The sequence below is a fragment of the Parambassis ranga genome, chromosome 3, assembly GCF_900634625.1.
Source record: "Parambassis ranga chromosome 3, fParRan2.1, whole genome shotgun sequence".
Classification (NCBI taxonomy): domain Eukaryota; kingdom Metazoa; phylum Chordata; class Actinopteri; family Ambassidae; genus Parambassis; species Parambassis ranga.
In genome coordinates, this window is record NC_041024.1 from 24,335,782 (window position 1) to 24,359,279 (window position 23,498).

The window sequence follows — 23,498 nt, forward strand, 5'->3', positions numbered from 1 at the left end:
TTTGCAGCTACAGTCTAATCTTTATTATATAGATCAGCACAGATTTCTAATCCTAACAAGCAAAAACTATTGTTTCTATGACATCAGACTTAAATAGCTGAATCATGCATGCGGTGCTGCTGTAAATTCATGTTTCTTAGCGATGCTGTTAATCATGTTGTTCTCATCTCTTGCGCCGACGTGACTTGACGCTGGAAGTATTGGTCGCTTCACCACGGCTGAACGCAGAGCAGTCTGTTTTGAGGCAGCCGCAGGATTCAATGTGGGTGTAGCTGTAGGTGATCTCAGTGCTGTCAGGGCAGGAGAGCTGGATGTGCCGCTCAGACGTGGCCAGCTCCTGGCAGCAGGAGCACGTGTGCTGCAGAGACCTCAGTTTGGTAGAGTAGCTGAGAGGAGAAAGCACAGAAAAAGCGAGAGCAGAAGAATTTAAAAAAGGAAGATGCTTTATGGGAAATGTAGGATCATGCATTTTGGTGATAGAAGGGGTACTCACGAGGTGAAAGTACCACATGCGCCACTACAGGATGTGATGTTGACTAGTTCTCTGGATTGGCAGCCTTTGCTTTCCAGGTGCACAGCATTTGTGAAGACACTGCATGGATGACCTTTCTGAATACCTGAGGTGGGTGGGAGAATCATGATTAGTGCCGTAAAGGAGCCAAGTGCCTACAACAGCCAGGTGGTTGCACAATGATATGCATCATCATTTTGCAACCAGTAGTATTAATACATATATCAGTAGTGTTAATACATATATCAGTAGTGTTAATACATACAGACATGGCAGCATCCATCTGGAGCTACAGTCTCTGTTCCCTGCAGGAGACACACACACACAATCATGTTAGTTTTGGAGTTGGATCGAGCTTCTCTTTGTGCAGATTTATAGGTGAAAGTGTCTTTAGTGTTTTTTATTACAACCCAAAACACCACCCTCTCAGGCAATGAAGCCCACACAGCCTCTGAGTCAGTCTCCATAGACCTCAATGTTAAAATCTCCAGTTATATAGCAGAAATAAACATAGTACAGAAACAATGGTCTCTATAGATAAATTCCTTTTATAGCATTTTCTTCTATAATTAATTTGTTTTAATTACATTAAAACAAATTATGGGTGTGTCTACGTTGACCGACAAGCACATGCCAGCTTCTGTGACTACTCAGCACCTCAGCTCCACTCACACTCCTTGGCTACCAGAAGGGTTTCAAATCTATTCTTTATGTTTGTGAATGTTTTTGGTGGTATGTCAGTTAAAGTGTGCATGTGTGTGTATACTTTACCGGTATGCATTCTTCAGGGAGGAAGGGTGGACAGACGATCTTAGCTTCAACGGTGATGAACTGCTTACCAATTTTCACACACTCATATTTGTCACATGGGTCCCCAGCAGGAGACCAGATGTCACCAGGCTGAAGAATAACACAACAATGTCAGCGTCCCTGTGTGGATGATCTTATTTTGCACATCGCCTCCTTGTTTGGAATATTTAATCTGATTATACTAACAAAATGAAATATATAACTTAAGGTACTGCTTTCTATTTTGAGTTGATCTGCTGCTAAAGTAGCTTTGAATTTTTCACCCATTGGGGTGTGCAGAATGTTTAGCTTTCTATAGAATCCACTACCTCTATTACACACTTATTTATTTATTTTGAGAAAAACTTTTAACCATAAAAAAACACAGTAGTTTTCATTTGATATTATTATTTTATGCTAAGATTTGTTTTAATAAATTCTACATATGCTGCATTCAGACTGATTGACTGTGAACATACACAACAATATGAACTTAAATTAACATTAGTAATAGTGTATGATGGATAAATCATGCAGTCGCACATATACCTTTAATACATTTGTGACGTTGTTGGACAGTGTGATGATGCAGCCTATTTGGACACAGTTCCCACAACACTGGCCCAGGACAACCTGATACTCATACCCCTAAACAAAAACACACATGTTAACAAAACATATACATTAAAACCAGCATACCAGGTCTCAATGAGACCAATGTCATCAAGAAGATTTGGGGTTGACATTATTATAATGTAACCACTACATAAAGGGGAGTAATATATACACATGTTTTTATTATTTCTCTCTATACATACTGATAAATTAAGTGATTAATTTACACAGTAACAGTATGATTTTATAGTATTATAGAGAGAAAATTAAAATATATGGATTTTGGATCAAACTGTATGGTGCAACCAGATAGCAATTAGGAAACATCCTCATATAATCAGCACATTATGATAAACATCAGGGCTCTTCCCTGTGCTGTACTGTTGCACCTCCTCATTAACACATGGGTGTGGTGCTCCTTGTCATCTGATGTCAGGTAATAAAGAGGTGATGTTCACTCAGCCAAGAAAAGCAATTGTTGAAGCTGTTATGATCCCTTAAGTTTATTTCTCATAAAGTTCTTTTCAAGTAAATGTGTGATTTTCAGTTTACTTGGTTAGTTAAAAATTGGTTTGGTTATGAAAAAGATAAGGCTCAAATTCACCTTTTCTAAGGTTAAGCATCAATCTTTTCCCTTAACATATCCAGCTAAAAACAAAACATTTATTGTAATTTCCCAATGAGAAAAAAGGCAGGAGAGATGTGGTCAAAAATGTGTGTGTGTGTGTGTGTGTGTGTGTGTGTGTGTGCGTGCATGCGTGTGTGTACGTGTGTGTGCATGTGTACAAGTGTGTCTGTGAGAGAAGTAAACAAGAGGCAGGGAAAGAGGGCCTGTTCTTACCAAGGGACAGTATGTGTCACATGGAATGGGCTGACATTCAAATGTGTGCAGACCGCTGACGGCGTCTTTCTGGTTAGAACAGATGCACCTTTGACACGGCGTCATGGGAACCAGGTCTCCTACCTGAATCAGTTGTGAAAGTGGTGAGCAGCACATCACAATGTATCGTAGTGAGTATTGTAAAAGTGTTCAGCATGTATAACACCAGAAGAGGTGGTAGATGTGAAGTTTCACCTGATATTCTTGCTTGTTAAAAACACACACATCCTGTTTGGGCACTGTGTAAACAACCAGACTAGTTAATTATTGCATTATACTGTTAAGGTAGAAAAACAAATACATAAAGATTAATTTACCATACAGCCACAAGCACACTTACCGCAGGTGTATTTGACACAACAGACGCCCATGGTGGTGTTTGGAGTAAAACCAACTGGACATGATGGCACAGAATCATAGCACAGCTTCACATGACACTCTGTTCAAACAAACAAGGGGACATATACAAGCATTATAAGGATTAGGGTAATAACCCAGGACAGGATACATTATCAATGTTAAGGCAAGACTCTGCATGACTGGGTTAAAATGTACAATATACATTTAGGCTATAGTATGCAACATTGCTATCTGCACATACCACACTTCTCCTTTTGGCAGCATCCATCTGTGTAATTGACCTTAACCTGGCCTTCCTGGTCACATCTGAGAGGTGGCTGTGTAGGACAGGACACGTGATGGCAGCTGACCTGCAGCGTGTCCTCCTCACATACACACTCCTTACAGCCTTCTTTCCATGTGGCATTGGCCTGAGAATGTAGACGTGTACAGCTAAATAATCACTTTCTCACAGTTAGGTAAAATAAAGAAGCACCAGTATTGTACACAAGTGATTTACCTCAGTCCATTTTCCATTTTCCAGTCGGCAGATTTCTGTTCAGGGGAAAATATAAAGAATTGTTTAGTTCACATTTTATATACTCTTAACACAGTTTTAGATTTTTGTTTTCCTACAATCCCTCTAATGCTCCACCAGACCTGTTCTGCCTCTCTGCCTCAGAGTCACCTGACCAGGCCCTGTTCATCACTTCACTTTTCAGTAGACATCAGTTATATTATAACATTTAATTCTACCTTTAACAACCTGCTCTAAAGAACTGGACTATGGTCTCTTACCACAGGTGGACACACATTCGTCTGAGTTAGCAGATAGGAGGAAAGTGCCATTTGGGCAGTGGCACCCTTCCAGATTCGCTGTGGTCATGGCACTGAACTCATCGACAGAGTAGATGAATTTCTCATTGAACCTGCAGAAACAACAGCATGCATCATAATTTTTTGTATATTTGTAAGAAAAGTGACATTCAATGAAACTGATGAGCTGCTTTACCAGGAATCACAGGTAGGCTCCACAACAGGGCCACAGGCCTGGTACACTTTAGGAGGGGGACATTTGTATTCTGCAAAAAGAGAGACAAATCATGAGTGTTGTGATGTTCAGTGCTCTTGATTAACATTATATATTGCAGGTGCCCACCACAGAGTCCATTGGTGGCGCTTCTCCAGTCGATACACAAGCCAGCCTCAGCACATGCCTCAGCGTAGGTTTGTATGCTGGTGCAGCCGATGTGATCCTCGTGCATGTGGCACACATCAAACTCGCAGGCCACAACAAAGTAGGTGTAGTCAACCAGCTTGTGGCAATCTTTAAACACACTGCAGAAGGGGCAATACATTAGCTGTATACAGCGATGGATGCCAAACAGACAGCTGCCCAAAAGTAGCTATGATAGTTTTAATCAAGTTAGCAGGAAGCATGGTATCTGGTGTTTTGCTTGCTTACAGAGCTTGCAAGAGCAATCTGAGCTCCACAATCACCCACCTAAGCCTGCTTGACATTGTTCATGGTGAGTTGGACTGCACCTCCTACCTGCTCTTGATAATCTCACAGATGGTTGCATTGCAATACTCAGGCGTAGGTGTTGGTTTGGGTGGAACTGGATTTTGACAGTGACTGCTGTTAGTGTGCCATTCATGTGCCATATCAGAACATGAAGGATCAATTTTGCCATTGGGTAACATGCAGTCATTTGTCTGGTTGTTGTCACACGTGCCTGTAGAAACCAGGATCAGTATATGGTGATGCCATAGTTTTAAAATGGAATCCATTAAAATGTCCTATAGATTTTATTGAGATCCTCACAGTATTAACAGTACTTGACTGTGCAGGACTCACCACATTGTCCCACGGTGTTGCCAGAAAATTGACTGTAGGGCAAGTAGATGCTGAAGATGAGGCCTGAGAAGGAAATCTTGGCATGGATTTCAGGGATTATAAGCACCGTTTCAATGCCGGTGGTAGTTATACGGAAGTCATCATTCTGGTACATAGGGCTCACTCGCTTGTCATTCACAGAAATCTAAAATAAAAGCACATCAGAAATTTTAAAATTAATACCCCTTTACAAACTTAGTGGTATGAAATCCCTTCTCCATACAATACAGTTTGTTTTTGTTGCAGCTGTAACCTGCAAAGGATAAACCACAAGCTAAAACATTTTGCATATTCATATGTTATTTGAGTATGCTAAAAGTGTGATGTGAAGCTGTGGCAACAGCTTGTCGCTGTAGGTTACATCTACTGAAGACCGTAGAAACGGCTGGTTGCAAATGTACTATAGGCATAGAAATAATATCGACTGGAACAAAATTTCAATTACTTGGTTTGTGAATATGCCATTGATATTCTTCTGGGTAATAAAGATCTTGTAGTTATTGTAGAACACAGTGATTGACTGGGGACAGGACAGGCCATCAGCTGCACCGCAGTAGTAGTTGTCGATCATAACGCTGAAGTTGTATTTGGGCAAAATCTCTTTGACCAGCCAGTAGGAGCAGTTGCCTTGAAAGGGGTAGTAGGTTCCATCGAAGGTGACATAATGAGGGTCTCCCCAGCCATAGCAGATACCTTCACATAATAAAGATATGAGTTGTCCATCACCATGTGATTATACCAACATATATTGTTATGCTTTACATTTAAATAGGTCAAACTTACACTGGCACTCATAGTGAGAACAGCACCCATCAGCATCCTTCACTACTGCAGTAGGGAAGTTGTTTTCACAGGTGATAGGCTTCAGAGTTGGACATTCTTTCTGTTTATACGTCACCTTGCCGTTATCACATTTTCCTGTACGACAGTCACTTTCCTCCCATGTTTCACCATCCTATGGAGGAATCAGAGGGTCAAAATCCAAATTTCATGTTTTCATTTTATGATTAAGACAAAAAATACAATGTTTGGAATTCCAAGTACCTTTCGTGGTGGTTTGACATGAGTACAGTCTTTATCTGGTGTACCGCACTGATAGTGTTTGGGGACCACAATGCAGCTCTCATTGCAGTAACCGATGTAACAGTAGCCATCATTGTCTGTCACATTATAAACAATGGAGCCTGAAAAGGACACACAGGAAGGTTGATGAATATTGTGCAGGATATTGAAGTGTGGATTATACACCTTATGTAGACTTCCAGTCAAACTTACCAGGAGGAAATGTTATACCATCATGTTTGCAGTTGCAGGTTTGTTGCCCAGTAACTGGGGTAGAGGTTCCCCCAGTCAATACAGGTTCAGTAGTTGTAGTTGGCTGCGTTGTGGTGGAAGGTGTTGTGGTTGTAGTTGTAGGAGGTTGGGTTGTAGTTGTTTCAGTTTTGGTGGGTGTAGGTGGATGAGTTGTAGTTGTTTTGGTTGTTGGGGGAAGTGTAGTTGTAGTTTTTGGAGGCTCAGTGGTAGATGTCCTTTTTGTTGTGGTAGTTGTAGTTGTAATGGTTGGAGTTGTACACACACAGCACTTGAATCTTACCTCATAATCTAAACACTGTTGCTGAAGCCCCTGTAGGCTGTTGTTGCATATGAGACCTACATCTGTATTGCAAGTAACATCTTGTCCCACCTCTGACATGGACTTATCTGGTTGGAGAACTGCTCTACATTGAACTTCTTCTGGATTTGAACAAACCTGATATCCAGCTGAGATGATTTTCTGGATGGACTCATTATCTCCACCATCCGGGCCTGATGTGGGTTGTCCCAGATTGATCCATTTTGACCAACTACATGTAACCTCCTGTCCCTCAGGGCAAGGTGTTGTAGGTGGCTGGGGTGTTGTTGTTTCAGTCGTGGTAGAAGGTGTTGTAGTTGTAGGTGGCTGAGTTGTTTTAGTCGTGGTAGAAGGTGTTGTAGTTGTTGTAGGTGGCTGAGTTGTTTCAGTCGTGGTAGAAGGTGTTGTAGTTGTAGGTGGCTGAGTTGTTTTAGTCGTTGTAGAAGGTGTTGTAGTTGTAGGTGGCTGAGTTGTTGTAGTTGTAGGTGGCTGAGTTGTTTCAGTCGTGGTAGAAGGTGTTGTAGTTGTAGGTGGCTGAGTTGTTTCAGTCGTGGTAGAAGGTGTTGTAGTTGTAGGTGGCTGAGTTGTTTCAGTCGTGGTAGAAGGTGTTGTAGTTGTAGGTGGCTGAGTTGTTTTAGTTGTGGTAGAAGGTGTTGTAGTTGTTGTAGGTGGCTGGGTTGATGTTTCAGTTGTGGTAGAAGGCGTTGTGGTTGTAGTAGGTGGCTGAGTTGTTGTTGGAGTTGTACACACACAGCACTTGAACCTTACCTCATAATCTAAACACTGTTGCTGAAGCCCCTGTTGGCTGTTGTTGCATATGAGACCTACATCTGTATTGCAAGTCACATCTTGTCCCACCTCTGACATGGACTTATCTGGTTGGAGAACTGCTCTACATTGAACTTCTTCTGGATTTGAACAAACCTGATATCCAGCTGAGATGATTTTCTGGATGGACTCATTATCTCCACCATCCGGGCCTGATGTGGGTTGTCCCAGATTGATCCATTTTGACCAACTACATGTAACCTCCTGTCCCTCAGGGCAAGGTATTGTAGGTGGCTGGGGTGTTGTTGTTTCAGTCGTGGTAGAAGGTGTTGTAGTTGTAGGTGGCTGAGTTGTTTCAGTCGTGGTAGAAGGCGTTGTAGTTGTTGTAGGTGGCTGAGGTGTTGTTGTTTTAGTTGTTGTAGTTGTTGTATGTGGCTGGGTTGATGTTTTAGTTGTGGTAGAAGGTGTTGTAGTTGTTGTAGGTGGCTGGGTTGATGTTTCAGTTGTGGTAGAAGGTGTCGTTGTTGTAGGTGGCTGAGTTGTTGTTTCAGTTATGGTAGAAGGTGTTGTAGTTGTTGTAGGTGGCTGGGTTGATGTTTCAGTTGTGGTAGAAGGTGTCGTTGTTGTAGGTGGCTGAGTTGTTTCAGTTGTGGTAGAAGGTGTTGTAGTTGTTGTAGGTGGCTGGGTTGATGTTTCAGTTGTGGTAGAAGGTGTCGTTGTTGTAGGTGGCTGAGTTGTTGTTTCAGTCGTGGTAGAAGGTGTTGTAGTTGTAGTAGGTGGCCGAGTTGTTGTTGGAGTTGTACACACACAGCATTTGAACCTTACCTCATAATCTAAACACTGTTGCTGAAGCCCCTGTAGGCTGTTGTTGCATATGAGACCTACATCTGTATTGCAAGTAACATCTTGTCCCACCTCTGACATGGACTTATCTGGTTGGAGAACTGCTCTACATTGAACTTCTTCTGGATTTGAACAAACCTGATATCCAGCTGAGATGATTTTCTGGATGGACTCATTATCTCCACCATCCGGGCCTGATGTGGGTTGTCCCAGATTGATCCATTTTGACCAACTACATGTAACCTCCTGTCCCTCAGGGCAAGGTGTTGTAGGTGGCTGAGGTGTTGTTGTTTCAGTCGTGGTAGAAGGTGTTGTAGTTGTAGGTGGCTGAGTTGTTTCAGTCGTGGTAGATGGTGTTGTAGTTGTAGGTGGCTGAGTTGTTTCAGTCGTGGTAGAAGGCGTCGTAGTTGTTGTAGGTGGCTGAGGTGTTGTTTCAGTTGTTGTAGAAGGTGTTGTAGTTGTTGTAGGTGGCTGGGTTGATGTTTCAGTTGTGGTAGAAGGTGTTGTAGTTGTTGTAGGTGGCTGGGTTGATGTTTCAGTTGTGGTAGAAGGTGTTGTAGTTGTAGTAGGTGGCTGAGTTGTTTCAGTCGTGGTAGAAGGCGTTGTAGTTGTAGTAGGTGGCTGAGTTGTTGTTTCAGTCGTGGTAGAAGGCGTAGTTGTAGTAGGTGGCTGAGTTGTTGTTGGAGTTGTACACACACAGCACTTGAACCTTACCTCATAATCGAAACACTGTTGCTGAAGCCCCTGTTGGCTGTTGTTGCATATGAGACCTACATCTGTATTGCAAGTCACATCTTGTCCCACCTCTGACATGGACTTATCTGGTTGGAGAACTGCTCTACATTGAACTTCTTCTGGATTTGAACAAACCTGATATCCAGCTGAGATGATTTTCTGGATGGACTCATTATCTCCACCATCCGGGCCTGATGTGGGTTGTCCCAGATTGATCCATTTTGACCAACTACATGTAACCTCCTGTCCCTCAGGGCAAGGTGTTGTAGGTGGCTGGGGTGTTGTTGTTTCAGTCGTGGTAGAAGGTGTTGTAGTTGTTGTAGGTGGCTGAGTTGTTTCAGTCGTGGTAGAAGGTGTTGTAGTTGTAGGTGGCTGAGTTGTTTCAGTCGTGGTAGAAGGCGTTGTAGTTGTTGTAGGTGGCTGAGGTGTTGTTGTTTCAGTTGTTGTAGAAGGTGTTGTAGTTGTTGTAGGTGGCTGGGTTGATGTTTCAGTTGTGGTAGAAGGTGTGGTTGTTGTAGGTGGCTGAGTTGTTGTTTCAGTCGTGGTAGAAGGTGTTGTAGTTGTTGTAGGTGGCTGAGTTGTTTCAGTCGTGGTAGAAGGTGTTGTAGTTGTAGGTGGCTGAGTTGTTTCAGTCGTGGTAGAAGGTGTTGTAGTTGTAGGTGGCTGGGTTGATGTTTCAGTCGTGGTAGAAGGTGTTGTAGTTGTTGTAGGTGGCTGGGTTGATGTTTCAGTTGTGGTAGAAGGTGTTGTAGTTGTAGTAGGTGGCTGAGTTGTTTGAGTCGTGGTAGAAGGCGTTGTAGTTGTAGTAGGTGGCTGAGTTGTTGTTGGAGTTGTACACACACAGCATTTGAACCTTACCTCATAATCTAAACACTGTTGCTGAAGCCCCTGTAGGCTGTTGTTGCATATGAGACCTACATCTGTATTGCAAGTCACATCTTGTCCCACCTCTGACATGGACTTATCTGGTTGGAGAACTGCTCTACATTGAACTTCTTCTGGATTTGAACAAACCTGATATCCAGCTGAGATGATTTTCTGGATGGACTCATTATCTCCACCATCCGGGCCTGATGTGGGTTGTCCCAGATTGATCCATTTTGACCAACTACATGTAACCTCCTGTCCCCCAGGGCAAGGTGTTGTTGGTGGCTGAGGTGTTGTTGTTTCAGTCGTGGTAGAAGGTGTTGTAGTTGTAGGTGGCTGAGTTGTTTCAGTCGTGGTAGAAGGTGTTGTAGTTGTAGGTGGCTGAGTTGTTGTTGTTTCAGTTGTTGTAGAAGGTGTTGTGGTTGTTGTTGTAGCTGGCTGGGTTGTTGTTTCAGTTGTTGTAGAAGGTGTTGTGGTTGTTGTAGGTGGCTGAGTTGTTGTTGTGCCAGGAGGTTTTGTTGTTGTGTTACATTGTACAGTCCTGCAACACTTTACCTTTATTTCATAGTCTAAACATATAGGTGGATACTGTTGGTTGTTTTTGCAAAGCAGTCCCACCTTATTATTACATGTTACTCGTTGTTCCAGTTCCTTCAGGGGGACTCCTGGGTATTGCACAGCCTGACATTCCACTTCTACTGGATTCTCACATATGTCATATCCCTTCTTAATAATTTCTTTGATAGTTTCATTGTCTCCACCTTGAAATCCATGTTCAGGGTAGTCTGAATTTATCCACTGTGACCAGGAACATAATATTTCCTGGCAAGGCGTTTCAGTAATAATTTCTGTTGTTGTTATAATTGGAGGTTTTGTGGTTGAGCTTGGAGGTATTGTAGAGGGAGGCGATGTTGCAGGTGTAGTTGTTGTGGTTGAAGTTGTTGTAGTTGTAGGTGGCTGAGTTGTTTTAGTCGTGGTAGAAGGTGTAGTTGTTGTAGGTGGCTGGGTTGATGTTTCAGTCGTGGTAGAAGGCGTTGTGGTTGTAGTAGGTGGCTGAGTTGTTGTTGGAGTTGTACACACACAGCACTTGAATCTTACCTCATAATCTAAACACTGTTGCTGAAGCCCCTGTTGGCTGTTGTTGCATATGAGACCTACATCTGTATTGCAAGTAACATCTTGTCCCACCTCTGACATGGACTTATCTGGTTGGAGAACTGCTCTACATTGAACTTCTTCTGGATATAAACAAACCTGATATCCAGCTGAGATGATTTTCTGGATGGACTCATTATCTCCACCATCCGGGCCTGATGTGGGTTGTCCCAGATTGATCCATTTTGACCAACTACATGTAACCTCCTGTCCCTCAGGGCAAGGTGTTGTAGGTGGCTGGGGTGTTGTTGTTTCAGTCGTGGTAGAAGGTGTTGTAGTTGTAGGTGGGTGAGTTGTTTCAGTCGTGGTAGAAGGTGTAGTAGTTGTAGGTGGCTTAGGTGGCTGGGTTGATGTTTCAGTCGTGGTAGAAGGCGTTGTAGTTGTTGTAGGTGGCTGGGTTGATGTTTCAGTTGTGGTAGAAGGCGTTGTAGTTGTAGTAGGTGGCTGAGTTGTTGTTTCAGTCGTGGTAGAAGGTGTTGTAGTTGTAGGTGGCTGAGTTGTTTCAGTTGTGGTAGAAGGCGTTGTAGTTGTAGTAGGTGGCTGAGTTGTTGTTGGAGTTGTACACACACAGCACTTGAATCTTACCTCATAATCTAAACACTGTTGCTGAAGCCCCTGTAGGCTGTTGTTGCATATGAGACCTACATCTGTATTGCAAGTCACATCTTGTCCCACCTCTGACATGGACTTATCTGGTTGGAGAACTGCTCTACATTGAACTTCTTCTGGATTTGAACAAACTTGATATCCAGCTGAGATGATTTTCTGGATGGACTCATTATCTCCACCATCCGGGCCTGATGTGGGTTGTCCCAGATTGATCCATTTTGACCAACTACATGTAACCTCCTGTCCCTCAGGGCAAGGTGTTGTAGGTGGCTGGGGTGTTGTTGTTTCAGTCGTGGTAGAAGGTGTTGTAGTTGTAGGTGGCTGAGTTGTTTCAGTCGTGGTAGAAGGTGTTGTAGTTGTAGGTGGCTGAGTTGTTTCAGTCGTGGTAGAAGGAGTTGTAGTTGTTGTAGGTGGCTGAGGTGTTGTGGTTGTTGTTGTAGCTGGCTGGGTTGTTGTTTTAGTTGTTGTAGAAGGTTTTGTGGTTGTTGTAGGTGGCTGAGTTGTTGTGCCAGGAGGTTTTGTTGTTGTGTTACATTGTACAGTCCTGCAACACTTTACCTTTATTTCATAGTCTAAACATATAGGTGGATACTGTTGGTTGTTTCTGCAAAGCAGTCCCACCTTATTATTACATGTTACTCGTTGTTCCAGTTCCTTCAGGGGGACTCCTGGGTATTGCACAGCCTGACATTCCACTTCTACTGGATTCTCACATATGTCATATCCCTTCTTAATAATTTCTTTGATAGTTTCATTGTCTCCACCTTGAAATCCATGTTCAGGGTAGTCTGAATTTATCCACTGTGACCAGGAACATAATATTTCCTGGCAAGGCGTTTCAGTAATAATTTCTGTTGTTGTTATAATTGGAGGTTTTGTGGTTGAGCTTGGAGGTATTGTAGAGGGAGGCGATGTTGCAGGTGTAGTTGTTGTGGTTGAAGTTGTTGTAGTTGTAGGTGGCTGAGTTGTTTTAGTCGTGGTAGAAGGTGTAGTTGTTGTAGGTGGCTGGGTTGATGTTTCAGTCGTGGTAGAAGGCGTTGTGGTTGTAGTAGGTGGCTGAGTTGTTGTTGGAGTTGTACACACACAGCACTTGAATCTTACCTCATAATCTAAACACTGTTGCTGAAGCCCCTGTTGGCTGTTGTTGCATATGAGACCTACATCTGTATTGCAAGTAACATCTTGTCCCACCTCTGACATGGACTTATCTGGTTGGAGAACTGCTCTACATTGAACTTCTTCTGGATATAAACAAACCTGATATCCAGCTGAGATGATTTTCTGGATGGACTCATTATCTCCACCATCCGGGCCTGATGTGGGTTGTCCCAGATTGATCCATTTTGACCAACTACATGTAACCTCCTGTCCCTCAGGGCAAGGTGTTGTAGGTGGCTGGGGTGTTGTTGTTTCAGTCGTGGTAGAAGGTGTTGTAGTTGTAGGTGGGTGAGTTGTTTCAGTCGTGGTAGAAGGTGTAGTAGTTGTAGGTGGCTTAGGTGGCTGGGTTGATGTTTCAGTCGTGGTAGAAGGCGTTGTAGTTGTTGTAGGTGGCTGGGTTGATGTTTCAGTTGTGGTAGAAGGCGTTGTAGTTGTAGTAGGTGGCTGAGTTGTTGTTTCAGTCGTGGTAGAAGGTGTTGTAGTTGTAGGTGGCTGAGTTGTTTCAGTTGTGGTAGAAGGCGTTGTAGTTGTAGTAGGTGGCTGAGTTGTTGTTGGAGTTGTACACACACAGCACTTGAATCTTACCTCATAATCTAAACACTGTTGCTGAAGCCCCTGTAGGCTGTTGTTGCATATGAGACCTACATCTGTATTGCAAGTCACATCTTGTCCCACCTCTGACATGGACTTATCTGGTTGGAGAACTGCTCTACATTGAACTTCTTCTGGATTTGAACAAACTTGATATCCAGCTGAGATGATTTTCTGGATGGACTCATTATCTCCACCATCCGGGCCTGATGTGGGTTGTCCCAGATTGATCCATTTTGACCAACTACATGTAACCTCCTGTCCCTCAGGGCAAGGTGTTGTAGGTGGCTGGGGTGTTGTTGTTTCAGTCGTGGTAGAAGGTGTTGTAGTTGTAGGTGGCTGAGTTGTTTCAGTCGTGGTAGAAGGTGTTGTAGTTGTAGGTGGCTGAGTTGTTTCAGTCGTGGTAGAAGGAGTTGTAGTTGTTGTAGGTGGCTGAGGTGTTGTGGTTGTTGTTGTAGCTGGCTGGGTTGTTGTTTTAGTTGTTGTAGAAGGTTTTGTGGTTGTTGTAGGTGGCTGAGTTGTTGTGCCAGGAGGTTTTGTTGTTGTGTTACATTGTACAGTCCTGCAACACTTTACCTTTATTTCATAGTCTAAACATATAGGTGGATACTGTTGGTTGTTTCTGCAAAGCAGTCCCACCTTATTATTACATGTTACTCGTTGTTCCAGTTCCTTCAGGGGGACTCCTGGGTATTGCACAGCCTGACATTCCACTTCTACTGGATTCTCACATATGTCATATCCCTTCTTAATAATTTCTTTGATAGTTTCATTGTCTCCACCTTGAAATCCATGTTCAGGGTAGTCTGAATTTATCCACTGTGACCAGGAACATAATATTTCCTGGCAAGGCGTTTCAGTAATAATTTCTGTTGTTGTTATAATTGGAGGTTTTGTGGTTGAGCTTGGAGGTATTGTAGAGGGAGGCGATGTTGCAGGTGTAGTTGTTGTGGTTGAAGTTGTTGTAGTTGTAGGTGGCTGAGTTGTTTTAGTCGTGGTAGAAGGTGTGGTTGTTGTAGGTGGCTTGGTTGTAGTTGTAGGTGTTGTTGTTGGAATTGGAGGTGTTGTAAAAGGAGGAGTCGATGGACATACACTATAGTCACAACATAAAAATCTGACTTGGTAGTTAAAACACAAGGCCAGTGGACCTGACTGGTCTTCATTTCTGCATGTCAGGCCCTTTGACAGGCTACACTGCACCACCTGCCCCACCTTTTCAGCGGTGACATTTGGGAATTTCTCAGCTCTGCACTGGATTTGGATGGGATTGTCGCATATGTTTTGCCCTGCTTGTCTAATCTTTTCATACGTTTCACTGTCTCCTCCGTGGTTTCCCAGTGTTGGGAAGCTGGTATCAAACCATGGCGTCCATTCACAAGGATTACATGTAACTGTAATTGGTTCTGTGGATACACACAACACAGTTTTTGGTTATATGGTAGTTATACATAATATGTCTCAAAATGAATGCCTCACATTTACCTGGTGTGGTTGCTGTAAACACAAAGGTGGTTGTAGACTGGCTGGGTGTAGTAATGGTCACTGTGGGTGTTGTAGGTACTGGGCATGGGTATGACTTCTTGTCAATAGTACCATTGTTCCCACACACTGCTGTTATGCAGTTACCATGTCCATCTGTTGTGTTATAAATGGTTGTGCCAGGGGAGTATTTGTTACCCTGGTATGTGCAAGTGCAGGCTGTAAAAAAGAGAAGATGCATTCTTATTATAGTAAATATATATTTTGACTTACAAGCTCTCCACCTTTTTTCATACCTTGTGGATTATAGTGGCACTGGATAGTCATTGAGCTGCATGTACTGCAGAGAAAAATATGAAACATATCTTTGGTTGTTATCCCAGAGTCATATTACCTTAACTGGTACAATTTTTAACTATATGCATGGCCTACCAAGTATGACAGTTTTCAGTGGTTGGCACTTTGTCACCATCATTATAGTGTTTTCCTTCTTTATCGTAGCAGCCACACTGTTCTCTTGATACACATTTCATTGTATCCTCATCAAAATAGGGCATCTCAGGAGGACATTTTGGATAACAACCTATTTAAAACAAATAGAGGGTCAAAAAGTGCACATATCATGTAAGCATAGTAACATTAAAAAAACATTCATTTTGTACCTTCTAGAGGAGGAATCTGTGCAGAACAGCTGCCTGAAGGGTTCCTACAAGTTTTCATGCAAGGAGAGCCACATGGTAGGTAGTGCCACTCACACTCACCAGGAGGATTGTAGTAATCACAGAAGAGAGCTAGAAAAAATGCAATAAATGTCTTTAGTGTGGAATCATTCCAGGTTGGAAAATTTAGTAACCACTAGTGGTGGACCACTCCTATGAAAAAGTTGGTGGTGGTTCAGATTGTACATTAAGGTTTTTGGTTCAGGTTCAAACAAGCAATATGAAATATATGCTACTTAGGGATGCACCAGTGTAATGCTAATATTTAATATCTGTTCTGATATTGACTTAATATCTATATAATTCATTTTAATGATGCATTTGCAAGGCATGCTTGGTCATCCATAGCAGAATGTGTGGCACACCTTAAAGCTCAACTCATAACAACCACATAGAGCTACAATGTGGAGTACTATCTACAATGAAAAAAATATAAGTCCGGTAGTGACCCAAAACCCAAATATCTGTATTGTGATCAGAAGAAAAAGGCTGTATCATGTACATCCTAATGCTGTCTGTGATTTTACCACAATACACTTTCATCCTGGATACTCACGACAGATCTTGGGGGTTCTCCATTGGATACAGATGCCAGCTTGATTACAGGATTGAGCATAGGCGGCAACCGCAGTGCAGAAACATTCACAGTCTCCACCAGTGTCACAGGCACATGAATCAAACACACATGATTCATAGTATGGAGCAGGATCCACCTACAGACAAGCTGTGTTAGTAGGGTTACTTTAAAATGCAATATTGCATCTACTACTATGCCTTATGACAATGTTGGTTATGTAATCTCTTCATCTGGATATCATCGTTACTAGTCCTGCAGTTTTCAGAATGATAACTTTAACAACAACACATCAACAGGGACCTACAATGGAGTGGCAGGCGAGAAAGACGTCACTCTGTATGATGCTGCACTGTTTCTGAGCCCATGACTGTCTGTATGGGTTGGCAGTGCAGGGGGTGGTGATGACTTCAGCATCAGGGCAGCTTGGTAGGTTCTTCCAGCTGTTTCCAAACACCAGGGGGTTCACCACCACAGCATGACACCTTGTAGTAAAGTCATTGTTTGCCTTGCCATCGTAGTTGCCACAGAGCCCACAGACATGGCCCTTAAAGAGTAATATATGATGTTGTTTAAAATAAATTTCAAAATAAAGCTTGTGTTTATTTGTTATTAAAATAGCAAAACCGTCCTTAACAAGTTGTAGTTTTACCTTATATTTTGAACTGAGCTTGATAAAGAGGCTGGTCTTCCTGTCCCACATGAGAATAAGTCCATTATTAGCTTCAACTACCAGGTAGATGCCCATAGTGCTGTATTGGAATGGAACTGTGTCTTCATTTCCACTTGAAAGCAGCTGATAGCTTCCCTCTGTTAGGATAAGTTCTGCAGTCTAAACAAAAGAGAAGGAAGCGACTGTTGGTCAAAATTGACCATTTTCTCTAAAACTCAGTTGTTTACACATTTTTAAAATTGTTCCACAATATTTTGTCGACCTTGAGGAGCTCATCAATTTCATTTATATTCTGTCAATGCCAGTATTTATGTAAGATAGTGACCCGGGATAGGGTTTCAGTTTAGGTAAGGGTAACACTTAGGTTTTGTAAGTGTTTTTTTTTTTTACCCCAAGAAAGATCTTGATGGTTTTGGAGCAGGTGGTTCCAGTGGTTCCACAAGGAACATTCTCGGTGATCACTCTGAATGTTCCATTACTCACAGCACTGCCACAGTAGTCCTGTGAAGGGTACGCATACAAGGAAATAATATAAATCAGGCTCCTTGACTTTTGAATTCAAAAACATTGCATTCTAGCCAGTGTTTGTAACTGCTTTTGTGTGCATCCATACCTGAGTGAGAATATATTCACAGCTGCCATCAAAAGTGTACCGCTTCTGATCAAACGTCATGTAGTGTCCATCACCGTAGACAGAACAGGTTCCGTCACACTGGTTGGTAGTGCAGTGCCACTTCCTGTCTTTGCAAGTGCTGTAAATCCAGTCAGAGTTTCAGTTTGGTTTTTGTACGTCAGTCACAGATGGAAGTCACATTTCTTTTTTACTCATGATTTATCTACCAGGTGTTACAGTCCACTTTGGTGGTCTGTCCAGGCTGATAAGAGATGCCATTGTGAACACAGGGACAGGCCTCGGGCTTGATGCAGCCCGCTTTTCCATCAGACACCATTCCAGATGGGCACATACAGCCGGAGACGCAAACCGTGGTCATCTGGAAAAAATATTAAACAACATCCATGTGTTAAAATTTTGACTTCTCTTTCAAATCAAAAACATATACGCCCTTTATATGTCTCTCTGTCCTTGAAACGTGACTCACACAGGCCATGTCTAATGTGTTACAGCTCTTTTCACACTCAGTTCCCTTTGCAGATGGACCATTAGCAGAGCAGTTGAAGAACACCATTGGAGGAGTACAGGCTGTTGACACAAGACATGTAGAAGCATTGTGGGAAACAAACCACATATAATTTTGTTCATCCCCTTCTGGCCAACTTAATATCCTTAAAAAGCCTTCATGGAATTTCTTCAAATTTGTTCTCCAGCACAAACCGATCTTACCCACAACTTAAATGTGATCACAGTATGTCAATGGAAATTCTTAAAATTTGGAAAAGGAGGTACTAAGGTTACTTACATGGCTGTGTTACAGACTCCCCAATGCAGTTGAGTTTGCCCTCTCTACAGGTGCTAGTGTGGAAAGATATAGAAAAAACATTTAGACACCTTATATTGCATCCTCTGTAAACAAGAATAATTAACTGTTCCTCAAAAAGGATCAAAATCTAACAGTAAAAAAAGCTATATAGGCTCCATACCACATGATCCCTTCCTTATTGATGACCTGACCAGGAGGAACCACTGAGCCTTTGTCATAACAGGGACAAGCTTTAGATGCGACACACTTCCCAGAGTCATCCAGAAAGGTTTCCTCTGCGCAGGTACAGCCATCCACAGGCGGGAAGGAGGAGTGACAGCTGAGATCTGTGGTGCTGATGCAGCGGCAGGTGGGACCACTGGAGGTGATGTTGTAGGAGTACACCATGCTGCTGGGGCAGTTAGCATATTTACCTGAAGAGGCCAGAACACACAATTAGTAAGAGACTCAAATCAAAGCACATATAAGGACTGCAACACTGCCATTCTTATTTCCATGTAGTCTACAGCCCCATGCATAAAAGCCTTCTGTTTCACCACAGCCCACTGCTCACCACAGATGACTTTCCTCCATCCACTGATCTGGATTCCTGCAGCTGCACAGGCGTGAACATAAGAAGAGACTGCAGCACACATACAGTCCTCACTTTTCTCACAGTTACAGCTGTCGTACATGCAATTCTGTGAAAAGACAAAATACACAAACAGTATGAAGAGGCCATGTACATGTACACCTGAGAGAAACATATACACAGACACTGTGATACCTCTTTGTAAGACTCAGGCCTGATCTCAGAGTGACAGGAGGCAAACACTCCCTGAGGGTCAGTCAGCATGGAGCACCAGTGCTGGGCGTATTTCTCTGTGATCAAAAAGACCATCCTCAGTCATTCTGAATACTTTACAGTAATTATAATTTGAGTCAGCCCACTTACCGTTATCCAGACTGAGACTGCAGGGATTCTCAAAGTTGTTCTTGACATCAGGGCACCCAGCATGTGTCTTCCAGCTGTTGACAAATCCAGCCGCTGTAGCATCTTTGACACCGCTGAGCTTCAGAAAGTCATCGGCCTGGTTATTGTTGAAGTTCCCACACAGACCTGCAGGCAGACAGTGTCATGTAAATAACAAGTCTTCAAATAAAATCAGAACTGGATTGAGTTTGTGGAATGGTTTGCTAAAAGAACCATTACTGCTAAAGTGCTTTTAACATCTTCTTTGGAGCTTTACCACCATTTTGTGTTTTTGTGAATATTTAAGGATTTGTGTTCCTCTGCCTGTACTTGTTCCATGATTGCAACCTCCACAGAGGTTCAGGACGTTATATTGCAATGATCCTACACTGAGCAGAGGAGTGGGGTAAAAAGGGTTAAACAAGTGTGTAACATATACCTGGGTGCTGGAGGAATTGTATGTAAGACAAATACAGAAGCCATACAGAAGATGCTTCTCTTCTGCAACAGTGATTTAGAACACCTTTGTGTACATACCACAGGTCTTGGCCTGGTAGCCGCTGGTCACTGTGATGTAAAGCTGCATGATTGGCTTGATTTGCACCTCCAGTAGAACTCCAACAGACGTCTGTACCAGTACATAGTAAGAGGATGCTTTGAAGGCAGTGATCCCAGCTAGGGGTGAGACAAAAGGACGAGAGTGACAGTATGAGCTATGGTGGTGTTACAGTGACCTCATGTGGAAATATGCATTTACCAACCAGCAAAGAGCGTCACAATGAGTTTTATACAGTCTACAGGAAGACACAGCCTGACCTTTCATTTATGTACAAAATCACTTTTCATCATGATGGTGACCCACAAAGGGTCAAGTTCCACTAATACACCTGCACCTTTCCTTTACTGTGATCAAAATCTACTCATCTCTGTGTAGTTGCTGCACCTGACCAGCAGGTGCTGCTGGTGCAGTGAAAACAACATTGATTACAGGCTAATCTTGTTTGCCTCAATGTGTTATTCAGAGAATAAATATGACAAAATGAAACTTCTAATCAGTAAAGCAGCTCTCACCTGCAGAAAATGGTAGCTGAGCATAGATGCCGTTTACAAAAACCTGGCCACTGGGTTGGATGGTGATGACCTGTATATGAAAGAATACAAGATATTGTTGGTATTTTGGAAGAAAATTGTAAAGGATTCACAAAACTGTATGTATTGTAACACATTGTGTAGAAGCACTGTGTTTTAACAGCACAAAGAGCAGGCACTTATGACTTCATCGACATCAGCTGTGTGTGTGTGTGAGCAGTGCCAAATATGTTGTCATGGTTATCGGGCCCTCAGTATCCTAATCTACAAGAGGCTGACAGAGGCTTTGGGCCTGTGCACCTCCAAAAGAAATAGCTAGCCCACCCCTGTTTATTTTTTTTTTTTATTTTATTTTAGATACTGTATCAATCCCAGAGGGAAATTCGTTACGGCTGCTGCACAAGCAGTGTCATACAATGACTAGCAAGGCGCGCCACAGGCTAGGGTGAAGTGTCTTGCCCAAGAACACACAACAGTGACTAGGGAGGAGTTGGGATCGAACCACCAACCTTCCGGTTATTGGACAACCCTGCTATACCACTGCGCCACTGCGCCACTGTTGCCTGTTTATTTCCTCCCTTCTTTCCCTCTTCCTCTTATCCCTCTAGTTTTTAGTGTTAGTGTGTAGTGTATGTGTCTATGTGTATCCAACTCACATTAGCTCCCCCAGACAAACCCAAGGTAACAGACTTGAGGCAGGTCTCGCTGTCAGTCAGTCCACACTGGACTAATTCTCCTTGCACCACAAATTGTGTTCCATTGCAGTCCTGCAGACATAGTGGCAATATTATTCAACAGCACTGCTGATGTTACAAATAGCCTATAGCAAAGGCTACATAATAATACCTGCATATAGCTAGTCATAGTGGATCATTTTAAAAGAAAGGTATTGTACCTTAGCCAGAACATAAGAGCAGTCGCCATGAAAGGTGTAGATTTTTTCATCAAAGGTCTTGATGTGAGCTCCTCCCTCCACAGAGCAGGTTCCTGGACAGTTCTCCTCCTTACACACCCACTGACTACTCTCACACACACTGTCGGGACACATAGTATAACCTTGAATGCCTTTGGATAGACACACATGTTCCATATTGTTCTTTACATCGAGACAAACTGATAACCTACCACTGTTTGCAGTTGCTGGAGTAGGACTCTCCGGGTTTGTAGATCTTGCTGTTGTAGCTGCAGGAGCACTCACTCACTGGAACACACCCTTTTTCACTTAAATCATCCAGGACCGTGCCTGAAAGCAATCAACAACTGTAAACACTCAGTTTTTTCAAACACACTGTGTGTGCATATGAGGTTAGACTCTGGTGCACCTGCTGGGCAGAAGCATCCATCGATGCAATGGTTGTCACAGGTATGACTAGCGTCTGGGTTGGAGCAGGTGTTAATGCAGGGACTCCCACACTCTTTGTATTCCATTCGGTGGGGACATGATTTCCCTATAAAAACACCGGACAGTCACTCACACAGACAGTACTACCCCTCTAGCCTACATCTAAAATACTTTACCACAAATGGTATATCCCCCCAAATATCTTGAGACATTCTGATTTGTGTACTCACAGCAAAGCTCTTTGGTCCTCCAGTTTTGGGGATTTCCACCAGCATGGACACACTGCCTGGAGAATTCAGACACAGTATTGCACAGGCAGGAGGGATCTACTTTGTCACCTTCCCCACTGCCACAGTGGCAGAGGTCTGCAACACAGGCTGAGGTGAAGGAGTCGACGTCCAGCAGGCTGTGGCAGCTGTTGAAGGCCGGGCCTGTGAGGATCTGCTGACACAGAGGTCTCTGCAGCACAGGGACATAAAGACCACACACAGTAAGTTAAACAGGAAAAATACGTGCTCAAATGTGTCGTGGAGTGCTGATTAGATACGAGCCAGTTATATATAAAAATGAGTCACTGGCAGAATAAATCTTGTATTAAAGCACTGAGAAAGAAAAAATAATAATTGTGTAATTAAGAATATTATACATATTTTTTTTATTTTAAGGCCTATACATGCTGATACCAATGCCTTGCTGATAATATTGTATCTCTATTCATATTTTCTATAGAGCTCACCGTGTTGTTGCAGCTGTTTGATTCCACTGTGAAGTCAGAGCAGCTTTCAGTTGGACCATCCATTTTCCAGAAGTTAGCAAAGTCCATGAGAGATATTTCCACACCTGTTTGAATGATACATGAGTCATAATTCAGTTCTGCCTAAATATACTGACTTTTAATAGGTGGGTTCAGATTTACCATGACTGTAGAACTCATTGTGAAGCTTGTCTCCATTAAAGTCTCCACAAAGACCACAGGTTTGGTTCCTGTATTTGGGGTCTAGCTCCACCTATGAGGAGTAAATCAGTTAACTTCAACATCCTATTATTTCTAATAAAACAGTGCCTATAACAGGCTTTTGTGTGCATCCACAACCCTACCAAGAAAGAGTCTTCCTCATTCCAGATAGCAGTCAACCCTAGCTTTGCTTTGATCTTGATATAGGTGGGAGTTTTCACAATGAGCACTCCTGCTTGACTGAAAGGTAGGACGGCTCTGCAAAAAAAGAAAGTCCCTATTTAGTTTTTTCCAGGAAAAAAGGGTAGTGGATGAAGACATGTCAGCTGTTTCCTTGGTGGAGCAATGTATGTTTTTCAGTGCACACTCACATGTTGCCATCGATGAGGACCGTGCCATTGGACAGTTCTACGACTGAACCTTCCAGCTTCAGAATGATGTGTTTGATGGTGGACTGGCCGTCGGACTCTCCTCTTCTTATCTGGATGTTGAAGTCCTTGTAGGTGCTTTTGCATGAGGATGTTAGGATGTAGTTGCAGGTAGAGTGCAGCTGGAAAACATCTCCATCAAAGGTCTTGAAGTGGAAGTTGCCCCACGTACTGCAGACCTGACCATTGTGGATGGGACTCACATCTGTAGAGACAGATCAGGTGTTTACATGAATGGCTGCTAACACCCAGCACAAGGTAAGGAACAAGTTCACCAATGAGCTCACCTGTTATTTTTTCAAGAATCTGGGGCAGGGATGTGCTCACAGCTGCCTCTGTAAAAAGAGTTAGTTAGTATGTAAAACACTATACAAAGTCGTCTCATATTTGACTGAATTATGTACGTACCGCTGTGCCAAGCAGCTATGATGGCAGAGAAGCTCAGCCATAGCAGCCACTTGTTGGCCATGCTTGCTTCA

The 23,498-nt window shown here is 42.9% G+C and overlaps 1 protein-coding gene across 2 annotated transcripts; it reads right to left on the reverse strand.

Annotated features, from left to right (window-relative positions):
• On the reverse strand, positions 1-23,498 carry LOC114432899 (mucin-5AC-like). Of its 2 annotated transcripts, XM_028400984.1 has the most exons (49): positions 23,428-23,498; positions 23,307-23,354; positions 22,963-23,224; positions 22,735-22,849; positions 22,553-22,643; positions 22,373-22,476; positions 21,867-22,095; positions 21,617-21,742; positions 21,420-21,537; positions 21,190-21,328; positions 20,951-21,061; positions 20,277-20,346; positions 19,743-19,880; positions 19,188-19,352; positions 19,020-19,114; positions 18,807-18,933; positions 18,414-18,666; positions 18,233-18,285; positions 17,915-18,015; positions 17,655-17,806; positions 17,428-17,566; positions 17,205-17,315; positions 16,794-16,973; positions 16,449-16,688; positions 16,124-16,280; positions 15,511-15,639; positions 15,281-15,431; positions 15,145-15,188; positions 14,852-15,067; positions 8,237-14,772; positions 6,307-6,625; positions 6,076-6,215; positions 5,815-5,986; positions 5,477-5,724; positions 4,993-5,176; positions 4,687-4,870; positions 4,294-4,472; positions 4,147-4,216; positions 3,933-4,063; positions 3,655-3,689; positions 3,397-3,565; positions 3,136-3,234; positions 2,991-3,034; positions 2,757-2,879; positions 1,850-1,948; positions 1,283-1,411; positions 777-816; positions 494-617; positions 1-386 (listed from the first exon to the last, which is right to left on the reverse strand). In XM_028400984.1, the coding sequence occupies exons 1-49, from the start codon at positions 23,486-23,488 to the stop codon at positions 164-166; spliced, it is 13,173 nt and encodes a 4,390-aa protein (XP_028256785.1). In that variant the 5' UTR covers positions 23,489-23,498; the 3' UTR covers positions 1-163. The 2 variants fall into 2 exon arrangements, with proteins under 2 accessions (XP_028256785.1, XP_028256784.1); XM_028400983.1 differs by having other exon boundaries at positions 6,307-14,772.

Excerpts from the sequence above, each read along its gene's own strand:
- LOC114432899 (XM_028400983.1), bottom strand. The coding sequence starts at position 23,488 with ATGGCCAACAAGTGGCTGCTATGGCTGAGCTTCTCTGCCATCATAGCT. Across the intron at positions 22,096-22,372 it reads CAAACAGCTGCAACAACACG|AGACCTCTGTGTCAGCAGAT; the intron begins GTGAGCTCTATA and ends CCTGTGCTGCAG. Across the intron at positions 16,689-16,793 it reads AGCTCAGTTCAAAATATAAG|GGCCATGTCTGTGGGCTCTG; the intron begins GTAAAACTACAA and ends TTACTCTTTAAG.